Below are 19,175 nucleotides of genomic sequence, written 5' to 3'. Positions count from 1 at the left end.
TATTAATGTACTCAGTTCCTGTTACTCTAAACACAAAACAGAATATGCTGCTTTTGGATGTTAAACACAAAAGAACCCTGGATTCAAAACAGTGGTAAGCATCTACTGACGGGTAGACATCACAAGAAGAGAATGTACTCTTTAGTAAAAAATAAACTGACTTTAGAATGAACTGGTAGCAGCAATTCTCTCCAATGAAAACACTTTCATGTTTTCCTTTAATATCTATAAATGTATAATTGAAGTTTAATACATGCTTTCAAATAACAGCAGCATGATATTCTTATCAGTCTAAAACTATAGCACATTTCACAGGGACTATATTAACATCTCGCTGACTACCTAGGGCCAGCTTGGTGGGAGCTGAACTGAATCCTCTAAGAAGTTATCACATAAAGAGTCATTTCTCAGGAGGTGGTACAGCAGGCACCGGAACCCAAACTAAACCAAAATGCTCCATCAAGTCATTTTAAGGCACTTTGAAAATGAAAAGAGGTCAGAGCCTCTTGCCCATCACCGTAGAAAATTCAGGAGTAAATGGAGTTAGTACAGAGCTCAGCTGCAAAGGGCAAATAAATCTACTAGTACAGAAGAGTGGGCAAGATACATCTTGTAATCTTTAGATTTTTCCCTGCCTTCTAGAATCACTGACATTTGACTTTCCTCAGAGCCAACAAGTTGGCCAGGCACTGAGAAAAAAGTGCACCATGCAGCTATGATATACTTCTGTGCTGTGAGAATCAATTTTTGGTGTGGCTGCTGACACACCAAATCCAAAGTGCTTCCAACTCTGATTAGCTACCAATGTAAAAGCTATTTTCATTCCTAACAAAACAGAGATGTTCACTGTAATTGTAAAACTTAGTATACTTAGGGTCACAAAAACCTCTCCTCCCATCCTTGGGCACACAATTTGACATCAGGCTCTCTCAAACTGAACATCCCTTTAGTGACTAAACCTTTAGGCTCTGTGGAAATATCTAATTAATGATTTTCTTGATTTTCTCTGGTTATCTTTAGCCCTTTACTTGAACATATATTTCCCTTCCCTAGACTGTCATACATAATCCTCTGGTAACTACCGCTGCTTCTCTGTTCATCCCAGTATTCCCCACATTTTTAGCTTAAGGTAAGTTGACCTGAGACTCACTGCTATGAAAAAACAGAAAAATAGACTCAGAACATATTCATGCAAATACTATACTGCTTCCTATTAGCCAGGTATAATTCTATGGACTGAGAAGACAATAGTAAACAAACAATACAGAAAAAGTGCCCACCCACAGGAGCAAACGATCTAGCCGGGGATACAGAAGAGCAGAAAGACAACTACATTACAGTGGATGAACATCCTTAGGATGGGGTGTTCAAGGTGGTAGACAAGAAGTGAGGCTCCTCAGACAGCCTGGAATTTCATAAGGATGGAGAGAAATTAGGGAAGGAATATATTTCTAAGCTGTTTCCAGAAGCACATAGAGGAACATAAAAGATAGAAGCAAAGTATCCAAAAAACAGAATGAACAGCAAGTACAAAAGCACAGCTGGAACCATGTCTACCAAAACATGTGGCTTCCAACGCAGAATATTCTGGCACACTGCCAACTGATATCCTTCAAACATTTGTTAAAGATCTATTTAATGCGGTAGAGGAAAATTATATTCATAAAAATATATAAAAGGGTTCACTTATTAATTCATTTCCACTGAGCTAAAGGAGTCACTTCTGATAAAAATAAAAAATGTTTCCAATTCTTAATCTCTCTTGCCTTTTATTCATGATTTTTCTAGACCCCTACCTTCTTGTGAGCCCACACAAATGAAGAAACGAAAATCTTCAATATTAAAAAAGAAGTGCATGCATAAAATGGACATGTTTCCAATTTATTCTAGTGATATTTTAGTGCCCCTTACAGAATGGCCCTTAGACATCTGAGCTGCCTCTCTAAACCCTCAGGCCCCCTCTGGTTAGATGGTACAGAGTGAGAAGAAAGGTCCAAAAATGAGGCTAAAAAGGGAGACAGAGACCAGATAATACAGAATCTTGCACATCATGAGAAGTAGCCATGGGGAATTGTTGAGGACATTTGAAAAAGGTGGAGCAACTATGAGGCTGTTTTTGTAAACCAGGCCAGAGATGTTAGCAACTTGAGTAGGATGATAGCAGTAGGAATATAAAGTGACATGTAGTTGAAAAACAGGAGCTATCATCAATTCTACTTGGAGATAAGACAATTATCATATGATTTCTCTCATCTATGGAACATAAGAACTAGGAAGATCGGTAGGGGAAGAAAGGGAAGAAGAAAGGGGGGGTAATCAGAAGGGGGAATGAAGCATGAGAGACTATGGACTCTGAGAAACAAACTGAAGGCTTCAGAGGGGAGGGGCATGGGGGAATGGGATAGGCTGGTGACGGGCAGTAAGGAGGGCACGCATTGCATGGTGCACTGGGTGTTATACGCAACAAATGAATCATCGAACTTTACATCAGAAACCAGGGATGTACTGTATGGTGACTAACATAATATAATAAAAAAACATTAAAATCAAAAAAAAAAGAAGAAGAAAGAAGAGGTGAGAATTAAGTATAGGTGTTAAGTTTTTTAGGCTTGAGCACTTGATAGATAAGGATACCACACATGGAGATAGCTTATAAAGCGACAAACAGGTTTGGGATGAAAAACCCGAAGTTTGGTTTACACATGTTGAGTTTTGCACTTCTAGGACATCAGAATGAAGGTATTTATAAATATGACTGAGACCAGGAGATTTGAGGTCGAAGATAGATGTGGGCAGCCTCAGTACATAAATGGAATCTATGGGATGGAGGAAAATGCCTAGGGAAAGTATAGAAGTAGAAATACATAAAAGGACATAAGGAAGAGCCCTGAGAATCTCTTATGTTAAATGGTCAGAAAGAGAGGAAAAACCATCAGAGGTAATAGAAGAAAAGCAAAAGATTTTCATGGCTTCTAGTAACAAGAAGTGGCCCAAAATGTCCAATGCTAGAGATAAAGAAGGAAAGAGGTATCCACTAAATTACCAAGAAGTCATTGTTTGTGAAACCTATTGAAAATAGTTCTAGAAAGAAGATTAATCCCAGCTTCAGTACTACTAGCCATGTGAATTTAAGCACTTGACCAAATCTCAGGTTCTTCCTCTGTACGTCATGAAAAATAAAAACCCTTCCTGCCTCGTGGTTTTGTCATCAGGATTAAATTAAAATCTAAAAATACTATATAAACTTTAAACAGAGGGTATACAAGTGCTACTGCAACTGTGCTGTTCTTTAAGCTGTTCACAAATGTCAATTCTCTGTTTCACACCCATGGCTCAGAAGTCACATTTGACTTACACTGGCCAATATAACATGTCAGCAGAAGTGACTCAGTCTTAGGCAAAAGCTGTAAGAAACAGTGCATAGTTTAACATGTTCTGTATTCCGTACAGCTAACATTATAGCAGCATGTTTCAAAAAGAAGCTTTCATCATCCTAAATCCTTGAGTGATGACCATGAGGACAGCCTGACACACATTGGCATGTAATATAGGGACAATTAATCTTATTGTTTTAAAACACTAAGATTTTGAAATTATGATCACAGCAAATAATTGCAGTATAAATAACAGGTGAAAAAAGGACAGCCAAAAGGAAAATCCCATCTTAGAAGGTAATCAATGAGACATCATTGAGACTATCACACACACTAATGTACTAATTTTTATGTCACAGAGTAATTCATTAATCCTCACACTTGATTTGACATTCTTACAGTTAAAGAGAAGGTAAACAAGAACAACAAATGTACATAACAGAACTGTTAATGAGATAACTTTAGTTGGGAAAGGATGAGACAGTCCATCAATGTCAAGAAACTACCTCCCCCATCGTCATTCTTAAATACCGTTGTTTGTGCCCTAAATTTTCTTCACTCCTCAGTAGGAGTGACACACTCCTTTCTGTTAGGCCAAAGACACAATGTCCCACTGGGTTATTAGAAATAAACAGAAAATAGAAAAAGTAACCAGCACCAAACTTTATGAGTGAAGAATTTTTTTATTCTTCACATGTTAACAGTAAAAGTTGCTACTGCCAAATGCCAAATTACTATTTGATATGCCTAAAGGGAACATGTGTGCTGGAAAATGGCAATTACTCAGAACCAAGGCCAGAAGTAGAATCCAGGTCAGAGTGAGGCACAAGGGCCCACTAGACTAGCCTTTTCACCAACAACACTGGATTGCCCTCACTTCCTTATTCTGGCCTTTGCCCCTCTCATTAATTTTGACAAACCATGAAAGAGGATCATAACTGCTTCAATCCCAATGGAGTTGAAGTGAATTACATGAAAGAAACACTTAACAAGGGTTGTTCGTCAGCTGTGACCTTTTTCTGTTTTAAAGAAGGTGGGGAAACATAAAACATCCACAAGTCTTCTTTTAGAAACGTCTTTTGTCATTTACAAAGCATACATTTAGGATCGTCATTAATAAGCACATCAAAAAAGTCTGACCACCATCATGTGCTCTAAAATTTTTTGACTATTTCTAAATCAAATCCAATTTTGAACCATGAAGATTATGCAGTCACTTTGAAAGCGTAAATTGTAAATACTGAAAGCAATTTCATAAGGCTGTGTAAGGGCCCAATCACCTGATTAACTGAGCAACAGTTCAAAGTGACTACTTTGAGGAGGGCTCATTCATTAGGACATATAAGCTCTGCAATGAGATGCTATATTGAACTTTGCGTCCCCCGCTTCTTTTGTTCATAGGGAATCCTTACTAAACAGTTGTTGGATTAGATCCAAGTAGTAAGTGACAATGCCAAGTCGTGAACCTATGATTTTTTTTTCCCAAATTCCAAATCAACCCTGTTTCATTACCCCCAATACTGCTTCTTGCCAATAACTAAAGAGCCATTTTCTGGAGCACCTGGGTGGCTCAGTCAATTTAAGCATCTGCCTTCCACTCAGGTCAAAATCCCAGGGTCCTGGGACCCAGCCCACATTGGGATTGCTTCTCCCTCTCCCGCTCCTGCTCCCCTTGCTTGAGCTCATTCTCTCTCTGTCAAATAAACAAATAAAATCTAAATAAATAAAGGCAATATTCTATTACTTGAAAATGTGACTATGCATATTCTGTTGCCATAGTAGTTTTCCTCCTGGAGTCACTTGGCTAAAAGGGCAGAAACCATTAAATCACAATGTGCTTATCTCACAAATGTAACTACTATCACTAGCATAACAACTATTTTAATCTTAAAAACTATACCTTTGAAGTTGAGCTGACTACTAGAATTATTATCCCAGCAACTTAATTGTGATAAACCAATTTACTATAGCATGATAGAGGACAAACTAAAGCTAAAGCTCCTACATCGGCCTCTAGAAGTTTGGCCTTCCGGGCCTTTCTCCCTCTTCAGGATGGCAATGCCAAACACAGGCAAATGTTGCTGACAAATGTTGCTGTGCGTTTACTCATCAATGCTGGCCCGCGGGAGCGGGAAATAAAGTGGCCAAGATACGCTTAATCCCCCCCTGAGAGAGGAAATACTAACAAGGAAAGAACAGAAGCTGCCTGAAAGAATCCTGTTGGACATAAAATCACAGTATTTGCAATGAAATAAACGAAAACTGTAAACGCGCGATTACACACGCCGGGTGTTGCGCACACGCTAACTCACAGGGCAACTCTGTGAATGGAAAGGTCAGAAAACCTGCAGTGGCTTTGCCTCGCTCGGTATCGCGCCTGAAGAAACTAGTGCTGGGAGCCAAAGCACGTACCCAATGGCGCAAACCGAGGATTGGAAAGGAAGGGACAGGGGATAAGGAAAGTTTATTCGGCACTGTCACGTCTGGTCCGGGGGCCGGAGTTATCAAACCACTACTCTGGAAGCCACTGGAACCAGGTAACTAAATCAACCCGACGCCCACCCAAAGAAGTTGCTACCCTCTAGGGTTGGGGGCGGGCCAGCGCAGGACGGGGCGGGGCCCAAGAGGCGGGGCCGCTAAGGGGCGGGGCCTGCGCTCACAGGAGCTAAGGGGCGGCCCCAGCCCAGAGCCCGCGCCTGGAACGCAGCCTGTCCCGCTGAGAGGAGGGGGGCGGGGGATGGGGGCGCGAGAGCTGAGGTGGCGTCAGGCGGTACCTGCGCTGGAAGTCCTGGGCGAAGGGCTTCAGGTACGGGTCGATCTCCAGAAGCCGAGCTAGTTCCGGCACGTCCGCCAGGGCTTCAGCCAGCGCCGCCTCGGAGCAGTCGGCCCGAGCCTCGGAAGCCGCCATCTTCTGCTGCAGCCCGAGTAGCCGAGCCCGAGAGGGTCGATTGGAAACTGAGCGGGAACTGGAGCTCTAGCTGGGAGGAAGACGGTGAAGGCGGAGCCGGAGGACGCTGGGGCGAGCTTCTGCGGCCCAGGGCCCTTTATAGCCGGAGAGAACGGCCGCCTGCCCCCCCCTCCCCCGGCGGCGGGGCGGAGCGGGACCCAGGGTGATTCCCGGACGCACCTCACGAGCGGGGGGTGAGGCGTCCAGGGCCCTCCGCCCACTCACGCGGCTAGCACCTAAAGGCCGGGGAGACCTGCCCCTTCCTCCCCAGCCTCTTCCCGGCTCGGCCGAGGCCACCCTGGCAGGCGGGTCCCAGGCGCCGTAGCTCAGCCTTGCCCTCCCTTACCCTGATCCGTACTTGGCTCCAGCGCTAGCCCTCCGCTTTTCTTCCTGTAAACAACTCCAACTGGTGGCATCCTTTTCAAATGGATGTGTGATTTTCTTGGAGGGGACCTTCTCAAAGTTCTGAGAATTTCTTGTTGGGGCAGTATTGCAGACAGATCAAATAAATTCACTGTGAGGGCAACAGTCAAGTATGGATATAGTAATACCTTTGAGAATGTTCACATCATTGTCTAACCAGAACTCCTGGAAAGGTCCCAGGGATACTATGATGTTCTGGTAAAATTCTCTGGGTTGCCAGCGGCAAAGAAGTGAAACCAAGGCAAGAACTTTACACATTTCCCATACCTCAAAAAGAAACAAAAGAAAAAGGGGTAAAAACAAAAACACCTTTTTACTTTTGTTTACAATTGTAACAAACGTTTTTCAACGATTAAACTGAACTATCCTTGATAAGACAAAGGGCATAGGGAAGAACATTACATTGGATTTCAACTGTACCACTTACTAATGAAGTGCTAATGCAAGATAGCTCTCTTCCTCTTGGCTTAAGAAGGGGGAACCCTATGTAAACTTCCCCAATTGGAACTTGCCTATGTTCTTTCATTCCCATTAACTGGCTTCTAGCTCATCGATTCTTTTTGGAGAATACAGTATTGTATGTACATAGAATTGGACCTACCAACCCAGGAGTTTCCAACTGCTTTGAACCTAGGAACTGGAGAGACTTGAGTCTCTTTCCCAGTTAGGATTTGGGTATGGAGAATCCTGGGGGCTATGGAGAAGGAAGAGTGTTGATTAGCAATGGCCTTGAATTTCAAAACATTTTTTGTGAAGGGGTTAATAAAGGACTTGATGAGAGATACCTAGCAATAGAGGACCTCAAAGCGAAAGTGTGCAGGACTTGGACAACCTTCAGAAAGGCATGTCTTATTTTCCATGAAGATGACAGCATGCAAATGTTGGTAAAATACAAAACACTGTAAAACAACACTTGAAATGCAGAAGCAAGTTACCCAGTAGACCCACAAATCTATCTCCAATCCTAAACTTCTCTCAGAAATCCACCTTTGTATCACTGTCTGCCTACTGAAATCTCCACTTAGCTGGCCAGAAGTCCTAAACCAACTATCTCCAAAATACACCCTAAATGAGTCTTCTCATCCTTTGTGCTGTCACTTATACAAGCAGCCTCTCATTTGGACTGACATATCTAACTGGTTTCCCTCTTTACTCTTTCTCACCTCTAATCCATTGTCTAGTGTTTCTCAAGCTTTAATGTGCATATAAATCACTTGAGGATATCACTAGAAGAACTTAGTCTCATTTAGTTCTGGGTGGTACTGAGATTTGCAATTCTAACAAGCTCAGAGGTGATGCAGCTCTTGCTGGTTAGGGGCATAGTGTGAATAGTAAGGCTCTACCCAAGGAATAAATCATACAACTTAAATGACATGCTGGTTCACTCAGAGTTAAATATAAACTTCTCACCATTCCCTAACAACCCTTGTATAATCTGGTCCCTGACTATGTTTCCACCACTTTTCTCGTCACCTTTTCTCATCTTATCAGGCTTTACTATTCTTTGGAAATACTGACTTTCCTGGGACTCACTGAGAACTTTTGTAGCCTTTGAGATTTTTTATGTGGCCTTCTCTGTTGGGAATTCTCTTAATGACTCAGCTCTACAGGGCTGGTTTCTTCCCAGTATTCTTTGAGATCTCAGCATAAATGTCAACTCATCTTGAGAAGCCTCTGCTTCCACTACTTAAATAAGATTCCTCAGCATCTATTATAGCACTTTCTCTCCTATGCAGCAATTAACAAAGTTTAGTTGTTTCTTTTTCTCTCTCTCTTTTTCTCTTTTACATATTGATCTCCCCACCCTTTAGAATGTAAACTCCAAGAGAGCAGGGACCTATTCCGTCTTATTCACTACTGAGCAAGTACTTAATGAAGTCCCATGTGACAGCCAGTTCAGTTTCCTAGGTACTGGGATTAATTGGTAAACAAGACAAGTCCCAGTTGTCATAAAGCTTACATGGGGGGTTCAGGGAGAGAATGTCAACTAACATGAGAAATGCTTCTCAAAACCTATCAATGCCCAATTGTAATACATGCAATAGTAATAAATGTACAGAATTAAAATTAAGCTAATATGTCTGCTTTAGTTCTGGTGGTAAAGGAGGGCCTCTCAGAATGGACATTTAAGCTGAAGTGTAACGACAAGGAGCAAGCCATGAGAGGAAGAGCATTCCAAGTAAAGAGTTTACAATGGGGTTGAGTTGATTTAGTCACAGAAATGTTCTAAAACTGGATGAAGCAAACGTTACACAATTCTATAAGTTACCAAAAATCATTGAATTATACATTTAAAGCAGGTGAATTTTATGATGTAAATTACACTCCATGAAGGTAGTTAAAAATTTTCTCTTATATAAGACTGTAAGAATCTCCTTACACGGTATGTAATGGCTAGCAAGTTATGTTATCCCAGTCTCCAAACTGATACCCACTTATTTCTGGATTAAATTCAGCAGAGGCAGTAGCCAGCTAAACTTCCCCTCTACACTTGCCAAGCCTCTCAGAGGACCCTGGAGGTACAGACTGTCATTTTATCATCAGACTTGCTCACCCTCTAACCTCTCTACTTCGATGGCCAAATGGTCGGTGTTCAATGTGATGGTAATTGTCACTGCCTGGAAGTCAGAGTGAGGCAAACAACTTTTTTTCTGAGACAGTGCTTAATGGTTTTTAGATGATAATGATTTTCAATTACTTTTGTGGCAAGTTGGATGAGAATCAGTGCCCTAAAGGTGAAAGGCTCTCACTTCTGTGACAAATCCTCTGAACACCTTTTCCTCTCCATTAGAACTTAAACAATTTTCTTTGGTCTCCAACTACCCAATCAAAATGGCAGTTTTTATTTCACTCAGAGTTACAGGCTTCCTTTATGCCCTCATGTTATCTCTAGTGATTATTTTATATATGTGAAATTTTCAGTACTTCTCAATTGTCCCTTATTTGAAAATTTTGCAAAACTTTTAGGCATAAAATCTTGTAAGAAAGGATCAGATAGCTGAGCCTATCATAATAGACTTATTCTAGAAGAAGACTGTAGTGCTTCTTTAGAATAATAGCTAATAATAATAGCATACTGCTTTCCACAGTCGCACCGTTTTAACCATTGTGTGGTGGGGTGTGTATGTGTAAAATCCTTAGTTAACCCCATGATGAAGGTACACAGAGATGAAGAAAATCACTTAAGGTAATACAGCTATAGTAGGAATCAGTCAGTTTTTGAATCCAGGTACACTTTTTACAGTCTATGATTTTAAGAGCTATTTTATCCTACCTCTTAGAAAGATGAATATGAAGACAAATTTGTAGAAGAGTTTTTTTTAAGACTTCAAGACAAAAATTAGACACAATTTAAAACACCGTGTATCTATCAACCTTACCTGAATGAAACCCAGGTCCCTGGCTAATTTAACTGGTCCACAACAAAATGAAGAATGAGGAAGTGGACAAAAAATAAAAAGACTTTTTACGTATAAAATTTAAGTCACAAAGGCCATGGATTAAAGCCTCATGTAACTACCATTACCTATTGCAGTGGCTTGAGTGGTGGCTTCCCAGAAGATACGCCCATGTCTGAATCCCCAGGCCCTGTGAATGTTAACTGTTTGGGAAAAGGGTCTTCACAGACAGAATTAAGTTACGGATCTTTAGATGAGGAGATCATCCTGGATTATCTAGATTATCTGGTTCCTAAATCCAATGAGTGTCCTTAGAAGAGACATGCAGAGCAGACAGACACAAGAAGAAAAAGTGACCATGAAGACAGAGATTGGAGTGATATAGACAGAAGTCAAAGAATGTCAGTAGGCACCAGAACCTGGAAGAGGCAAAGAATGGATTCTCCCTAGAACCTCCAGAGGATGTATGGCCCTGCTGATAACTTGATTTCAGAAAACTGATCTCCAAAACTATTAGAGAATATACTTTTGTTATTTAAATCATAGAAGAACTGCTTTAGGACATTAATTAGCATATTTATATACCATCTACTTAACAAAAGAAATTCGAGGTGACTAATAAAAATACTTGGGGGGGGTGCCTGGGTAGCTCATTTAGTTAAGCGTCTGCCTTCGGCTCAGGTCATGATCCCAAGGTCCTGGGATCAAGCCCCACATCAGGCTACCTGCTCAGAGGTGAGTCTGCTTCTCCATTTCCCTCTGCCTCTCTGCCATTCTTGTGAGTGCAAACTCTGTCTCTCTCTCTCAAATAAATAAAATCTTTAAAAAAGATACTTTGAATAAGTAAAATGATACATGACAAAAGCAAAAAACAAAACAAAACAAAAATCTCAGGATAGAGAAAATCTATGGCATTTGAGTTCCGACCTTAGTTCTCTGGTGCTCAGTAGCAAAAGCAAAGAGGAAAGATATTAATTTTTGTAACTCTGTAAGCTTTAAATTGTCCCTTCCATTTAGAAATGGCACTGCAAAATGAGATGTCACCTCATACCTGTCAGAATGGTTAAAATTAGCAATACAAGCAACAACAAGTGTTGGTGAGGATGTGGGGAAAGGGGAACCCTCTTACACTGTTGGTGGGAATACAAACTGGTGTGGCTACTCTGGAGAATAGTATGGAGATTCCTCAAAAAAGTTAAAAATAGAATGGACCCTACAATCCAGCAATTGCACTACTAGGTATTTACCCAAAGGACACAAAAATACTGATTTGAAGGGACACATGCACCCTGATGTTTATAGCAGCATTATTGGCAACAGCTAAATTTTCAAAAGAGCCCAAACATCATCCATTGACTGATGAATGGATAAAGAGGTGAGATACAGATAGATGATTGATAGATAGATAGATAGATAGATAGATGATAGATAGATGATAGATATAGATAGATAGATGATAGATAGATAGATAGATAGATAGATAGATAGATAGATATAGATAGATAGATAGATAGATAGATAGAGATAGATGATATTACTTAGCCATCAAAAAGAATGAAATCTTGCCATTTGCAATGACATGGATGGAGCTCGAGCGTACTACGCTAAGTGAAATAAGTCAGTCAGAAAAAGACAAATGCCGTATTTCGCTCGTGTGGAATTTAAGAAACAAAACTGATGGGCATAGGGGAAGGGAAGGAAAAATAAAACAAGATAAAAACAGAGAGGGAGGCAAACCATAAGAGACTTTTAACTATCAGCAACAAACTGAGGGTTGCTGGAGGGGAGGTTGGTGGGGGGATAGGGTAATTGGGTGATGGGCATTAAGGAACACACTTCATGTAATGAGCACCTGTTATCATACACAACTGATGAATCACTGAATTCCACCCCCAAAACTAATAATATATTATATGTTAACTAAATTAAATTTAAATTAAAAATTGTTTTAAAAGAATGAAATCTTGCCATTTGCAATGATGTGGCTGGAGCTAGAGTGTACTATGCTAAGCAAAATAGTCAGAGAAAGACAAATACCATAATATTTTACTCATATGTGGAATTTAAGAAGCAAAACAAATGAACATGGGAGTGGGGAGAGAAAAGAGGGACACAAACCAGAAAACAGACTCTTAACATAGAGAACAAACTGAGGTTTGCTGGAGGGGAGGTGAGCAGGAAGATGGGTTAAATGGGAGATGCACTTCTTATGGTGAGCACTGGGTGTTATATGTTATATGTTATATGTAAGTGATGAATCATAAAGTTCTATTACTGAAACTAATTTACTACACCATATGTTAACTAACTGAAATTGAAATAAAAACTTGAAAAAGAAAAAATTACTCCCTAAGTGATAGGTATTGAGGAACATTTTGAACCATGTACTCAAAAGCCAATTTTATTTTTATTTTTTTAAAGATTTTATTTATTTATTTGAAAAAGAGACAGAGGGAGAGAGAGAGCATGAGCAGAGAGAGGGGTAGAGGGAGAAGGAGAAGCAGACTCCTCACTGAGCAGGGAGCACGATGTGGGGCTTGATCCCAGGACCCTGACATCACAACTTAAGCTGAAGGCAGATGCTTAATCAACTGTCACCCAGGCGCCCCCTGGAAGCCAATTTAAGAAAAACAGAAGGACCGGGGCACCTGGGTGGCACAGCGGTTAAGCGTCTGCCTTCAGCTCAGGGCGTGATCCCGGCATTATGGGATCGAGCCCCACATCAGGCTCCTCCGCTAGGAGCCTACTTCTCCCTCTCCCACTCCCCCTGCTTGTGTTCCCTCTCTCACTGGCTGTCTCTATCTCTGTCGAATAAATAAATAAAATCTTTAAAAAAAAAAAAAAACAGAAGGACCTTTTCAAATAGTTTCTTCTTATGGATAGCAGCATGATAAGGCAAGGATACAGACTTAGGAGTCAGCCTGCCTGGGTTTGGATCTTAACTCTGCTACTCACTAACTGTGATCATGGGAATTTATTTGTGCCTCAGTTTCCATTTCTATAAAGTGGGAATGATAATAGTACCTGCTTTCATATTGAGGAATTAAATGACTTAATACATATAAGATACTTAAAACTGTATGTAACATATAATAATGACTTAATAAATGGTAATATTTATATTTCTGCAAAGGCAATACTATAGCAAAGAAAGGTAATGTCTTCCATATACAATGTTTTCCAATAACTTAGATTAGTACAAAAGTAAGAAAGTATTAAGATCTTGAGGATAGTTAACACACCTCTAAGGGGAAAAATATGTCCGTGAAACCTGACTTGGAATGTGATGGGCATGAGGTTTTCTAAAGGAATCCTCTAACCAGTGACCAATATGTTCCATAGATCAATGCTGGTAAACAAATGCTTGTGACCAACCCACAAACAGAAAAATACAGGAATTGAAAAAAAGTGTTTAGAAACTTCAATATCAATTGGAAAAATATAACGATAAGAAATTGGGCTTTGTATTTGGTATTTTAAATTTTTTATATCTTTAGGAAAATATTTTAATTTTATTTTAAGAAGTTATCAATCCATGACTGGTTATAGGGGAAAAAAAAAGAAGGAAGGAGGGAAGGAAGGATAGAAGGAAGGAAGAAAGGAAGGAAGGAAGGAAGGAAGGAAGGAAGGAAGGAAGGAAGAAAGAGAAAGAAAGAAAGAAAGAAAGAAAGAAAGAAAGAAAGAAAGAAAGAAAGAAAGAAATCTTTTCTTTGATAAGCCTGTACTAGATAGAACCAGAACTATTCTCAGAAAATTCTTTATCTGTGCAAATGTCCCCATGAGTACATACTAGACACTCCCAAATCCTCATAAAACAAAACAAAACAAAAATGGAATAGGAATTATATTGACTGCAAACATTTTAATGAAATTGCGCTTTCATTTCACACGTTCAAGGTAAAAGCTAAATTATTCAAGTAAAGCCAATCTATTCAAATTGCATTGTAAAATAACCATCGCAAGTTATTTAGAGACAGAAGACAAACTGTAAAGTATGAGAAGGTTGACTTGAATAAGACCCTGTTTATATTCTTTAGGTAGAAGTGTCTTTAGAGTTGCATAGTTTGAGCCAACTGACAATAAAGAAATAGGCAATGGATGACTCAAAAACTATAAAAATGTCCATTTGCTAAAGCAAAATAATGTGGGTGTTTTAATCATGAACCCAGCCTCACTGTATTCTTATGCAGGACATGAAGTTCTAACATTAATATGATAATTTTTCATATTTTTTACTTTAAACACAAATGAATTTTAGTCTTAGCTCTACCATTTACAAGCCATATGACCTTGGACAAGTCAGTTTCAGAAACTCGGTTTCATTTTCTAAAATTTAGATACAGTAAAGCAGGTCATTGGGAAGATATGACATTTAAATATGATATCAAGACCATGACAAGAAGGGTAACAGACCAACGCAACTCAATTAATTTAGAGGGGAGGAGGCAGAGTTGTGCTATTGTGGCTGTATTTAATAAAAGTCACAGCAGGTAATCTTCCCCAACTCTGCCTTCACTACAGTAGGACCTGATATAATGCTGTAATTGCCCCACTTAAAAGACGAAGAGCTCTGATAATATTGAGGTGAGTTATAATTATGATGGATTATAATGCTTTAGAATACTGCTTCTGTAAAAATTAATGACAATCATCTTCCAAAAGAACCTTTGCAACATTACATTTCTAAATTCCATATCACCTATATTGTGTTTTTCACTCAAGAGAATTTTCTTTGAAGCCACATTATTGAAGAAAAAAAGCTAACCTAAATTAAATTCAGAAAATATTGTTTTGACTGGATATTATAAGGCTAAAAACAAAAAGAACTGTACATAAACACTATATTCTACTTGGTAAATTTATTTTTCACAGCAATATGGACTAAGAATTCTAAGGCTACTCTGCATGCATACCACAATTGGTTGAGCAAATGAGTAAAGAAATTGTAGATAACTGGAGCCAGGTGCCATGCCGTCAGAGATAGAAGTTACAAATAAGCAATGGGGGAAGGATAGAGTAAACCTTGTGGTTCTGAATTGAGATTCAGAGATAGTGATGTGAGCTCACCTACCCCCCCCCCACACACACCCACAAAAAGATAAATATATGTTTTTAAATGTGTATACATTGATCTGTATAACACATGTATTTCTTAGCTCTGTCTGCTGGGAGGACATGGAAGCAGTGACATCATAGTAATGACAAGCATACCCACACTGAGATCTTAGTTTCTGGACAGCATTCTCCAACAAAAAGAACCAGGGCTCCTTGAAGAAATGGCTGATTCTAGGGCTGGGTAGAGAAAATGCAAGATAAACCTGGAGCATTTAATAGTGCCAGAAAGAGAGTGCTAAGAAGAAGAGTGGCGCCTGGGTGGCTCAGTCATTAAGCGTCTGCCTTCAGCTCAAGTTATGATGCCAGCATTCTGGGATGGAGCCCCGCATCAGGCTCCCTGCTCAGCAGGAAGCCTGCTTCTCCCTCTCCCACTCCCCCTGCTTGTGTTCCCTCTCTCACTGCCTCTCTGTCAAACAAATAAATAAAATCTAAAAAAAAACAAAAAACAAAAAAAAAAAAAAAAGGAGAAGAAGAAAAAGAAGAAGAGAAGAAGAAAAGAAGGAGGAAGAGACAGAGACAACTATGCGGCCACGTCAAACAGACAGAGGAACCAAACAGAAAGAGTCACAAAGAGTCAAAGCAGGAATCACTTGAGCAGCAAAATAAATAATAGTAGTATTGGACTCTTAGTAGTATAGGCAGACCTCATTTTATTGTACTTTATTGTACTTCACAGATACTGCATTTTTTTGCAAATTGAAAGTCTATGGCAACCCTGCATCAAGCAAGTTTATTGGCCAGATTTTTCCAACAGGATTTGCTCACTTTGTGTCTCTGTGTCATATTTTGATAATTTTCACAATATTTCAAACATTTTTCTTATTATATTTGTTATGGTGATCTGTGGGATCGGTGATCTTTGATGTTACTCTTGTAATTGTTTTAGGGTGCCATGAACCACACTCACATAAAATGGTGTATGTTCTGACTTCTCCACTGATAGCCATTCTTCATCTGTCTCTCTCTCTTTGGGCCTCCGTATTTCTTGAGACACAACAATATTGAAATCAGGCCAATGAATCACTCTACAATGACCTCTGAGTAATCAAGTGAAAGTAAGAGTCACATGTCTCTCACTTTATTTATTTATTTATTTTTTTAAAAGATTTTATTTATTTATTGGACAGAGAGAGACAGCCAGAGAGAGAGGGAACACAAGCAGGGGGAGTGGGAGAGGAAGAAGCAGGCTCATAGCGGAAGAGCCTGACGTGGGGCTCGATCCCATAACGCCAGGATCATGCCCTGAGCCGAAGGCAGACGCTTAACCTCTGTGCCACCCAGGCGCCCCGTCATGTCTCTCACTTTAAATCAAAAGCTAGAAATGATTAAGCATAGTGAGGAAGGCATGTCAAAAGCTGAGCTAGGCCAAAAGCTAGGTTTTTTGTGTCAAATAGCCAATTTATGAATGCAAAGGAAAAGTTCTTGAAGGAAATTTAAAGTGATACCCCAGTGAACACTTGAATAATAAGAAAGTGAAACAAACAGCTTTATTGCTCATTTGGAGAATGTTTTAGTGGTCTGGATAGAAGATCAAGCCAGCCACAGTGTTCCCTTCAGTCAAAGCCTAATCTAGAGCAAGGCCCCAACTTTCTTTAATCTTATAAAGGCTGAGAGAGCAGAAGCTTCAGAAGGAAAGTTTGAAGATACCTAAGGCAGGTTCCTAAAGTTTAAGGGAAGGAGCTATTTCCTTAACATCGAAGTACAAGGTGAGGCAGCAAGTACTAATGTAGAAACTGCAGCAAATCATCCAAAAGATCTAGCTAGAATAATTAATGAAGGTGGCTACCCTAAACAACAGATTTTTAGTGTAGATGAAATAGCCTTCTATTGGAAGAAGATGCCATCTAGGTCTTTTATAGCTAGAGAGGAGAAGTCAATGCCTGGCTTCAAAGGCTGACTCTTGTTAAGGTGCTAATGCAGCTAGTGACTTGAAGTTGAAGCCAGTGCTCATTTACCATTCTGAAAATCCTAGGGTTTTTAAGAATTATGCTAAGTCTACCCTGTCTGTGATCTACAAATGGGAAAACAAAGTTTGGATGACAGCACATCTCTTTACAACACGGTTTACTAAATATTTTACATCTATTTACATTGATTTTTTTACATTGATATTTTACATCAATATACATTGAGATCTAATGCTCAGGGAAACAAAGATTCCTCTCAAAACATTACTCCTTACTAACAATGCACCCAGTCACCTAATAGCACTGATGGAGGTGCACAAGGAGATTAATGTTGTTTTCATGCCTGTCAATACAACATCCATTCTGCAACCCAAGGATCAAGGAATAATTTTGACTTTCAAATCTTACTATTTAGGAAGTGCATTTTTAAAAAGATTTTATTTTATTTATCTATTTGAGAGAGAGCACAAGCTGGGGTGAGGGGCAAGGGCAGAGGGAAAGGGAGAAACAGACTCCCCACTCAATGCCAGGCTCGATCCCAGGACCCTGGGATCATGACCTGAGTTGAAAGCAGACACTTAACTGACTGAGACACCCAGGTGCCCCAAGAAGTGCATTTTTATAAGACTATAGCTGCCAGATATCTGGGAAAAGTAAATTGGAAACTTTCTGGAAGGGATTCACCATTCTAGATGCCATTAAGAATATTTATGACTCAGTGGAAGAGGTCAAAATATCAACTTTAGAAGAAATTCATTCCAATCTTCATGGATGACTTTGAGGGGTTCAAGTCTTCAGTGAAGAAAGTTACTCTAGATGTGGTGGAAATAGCGAGAGAACTAGAATTAGAATTGGAGACTGAAGATTGCTGAATTCCTGCAATCTTGTGATAAAACTTTAACAGATGAGGAGTTGCTTCTTATGGATGAACAAAGAAATTGGTTTCTTTAAATGGAATCTACTCCTGGTGAAGATGCTTTGAAGATTATTGAAATGACAACAAAGAATTTAGAGTAGCACATAAACAGTTGATATAGCAGTGGGGGGCTCGGTTTGAGAGGATGACTCCAGTTTTAAAATAAGTTCTATTGTGGGCAAAATATTATTGAACAACACTACATGCTACAGAGAAATTGTTTGTGAAAGAAAGTCAATTAATGGAGCAAAATTTATCGTTGTCTTATTTTAAGAAATTGCCATAGTCACCCACGACCTTAAGTTACCACCACCCTGATTAGTCAGTAACCATCAAAGCAAGGCCCTCCAGCAGCAAAAAGATTACAACTTGCTGAAAGCTCATATGATGGGTAACATTTTTTAGTAATAAAGTATTTTTTAATTGTCATGTACTTTTTTTTAGATATAATGCTATTGTACATCTAATAGAATACAGTACAATATAAACATGACTTTCATATTCACTGGGAAACCAAAAAATTCACTGGATTCATTGTATTGCAATATTGCTTTATTGAGGTGGTCTGGAACCAAACCTGCAATATCTCTGGGCTATGCCTGTAATAGTATTTATAACTCAAAGAACAAAACAAATATTCACAAGTACATCCTAATGTACATAATCAATTGACAAAATAATGAGGGAGAAGGGAAAAATCTTCCTCCAGAAAAATTCTAAATAAATTATACTCCCTCGAGGAGGGGGAGCTTAATTCTCCTCCACTGGAAGGTGTGCTTGACTTTAGTTACTTGCTTCCAAATAATAGAATATAGAAACAGAAGACAGGAACTATACAGTAGAGAAACCTGTCAGATTCCACCTTAACCAAGTGAACAAAATTAACACCACTGGTGATAAGATGTGTTGTGATATAAGCCTTCATATGGCGTGATGAGAAACACATTTCACTGCTGAGATTTCTTCAAAAAAAAATTGAGAATTTCTGATTATAAGTAAATATCAGACAAAACCAAATCGAAGATGTTTATAAAATACCTGATCAATATTCTTAAAAATTATGAAGGATATGAAGAGGAAAGAAAGACTGTGACA

At 39.3% G+C, this 19,175-nt stretch overlaps 1 protein-coding gene across 2 annotated transcripts in view; it reads right to left on the bottom strand.

Annotated features, from left to right (window-relative positions):
- GBE1 (1,4-alpha-glucan branching enzyme 1) overlaps positions 1-6,664 on the bottom strand; it is a 262,803-nt gene extending 256,139 nt beyond the window's left edge. For both annotated transcript variants that reach the window (XM_026488982.4, XM_057306804.1), the window contains exon 1: positions 6,149-6,664. In XM_026488982.4, coding sequence (XP_026344767.1) covers positions 6,149-6,282 — 134 coding nt within the window. In that variant the 5' untranslated portion in view covers positions 6,283-6,664. The remainder of the gene's footprint in view (positions 1-6,148) is intronic.
- Between the last annotated feature and the right edge of the window lie 12,511 nt (positions 6,665-19,175).

The sequence above is a fragment of the Ursus arctos genome, unplaced genomic scaffold (genome assembly GCF_023065955.2).
Source record: "Ursus arctos isolate Adak ecotype North America unplaced genomic scaffold, UrsArc2.0 scaffold_4, whole genome shotgun sequence".
NCBI lineage: Eukaryota > Metazoa > Chordata > Mammalia > Carnivora > Ursidae > Ursus > Ursus arctos.
The sequence above is the reverse complement of the archived record's forward strand: the minus strand, read 5'-3'. Positions and strand labels throughout refer to the sequence as shown.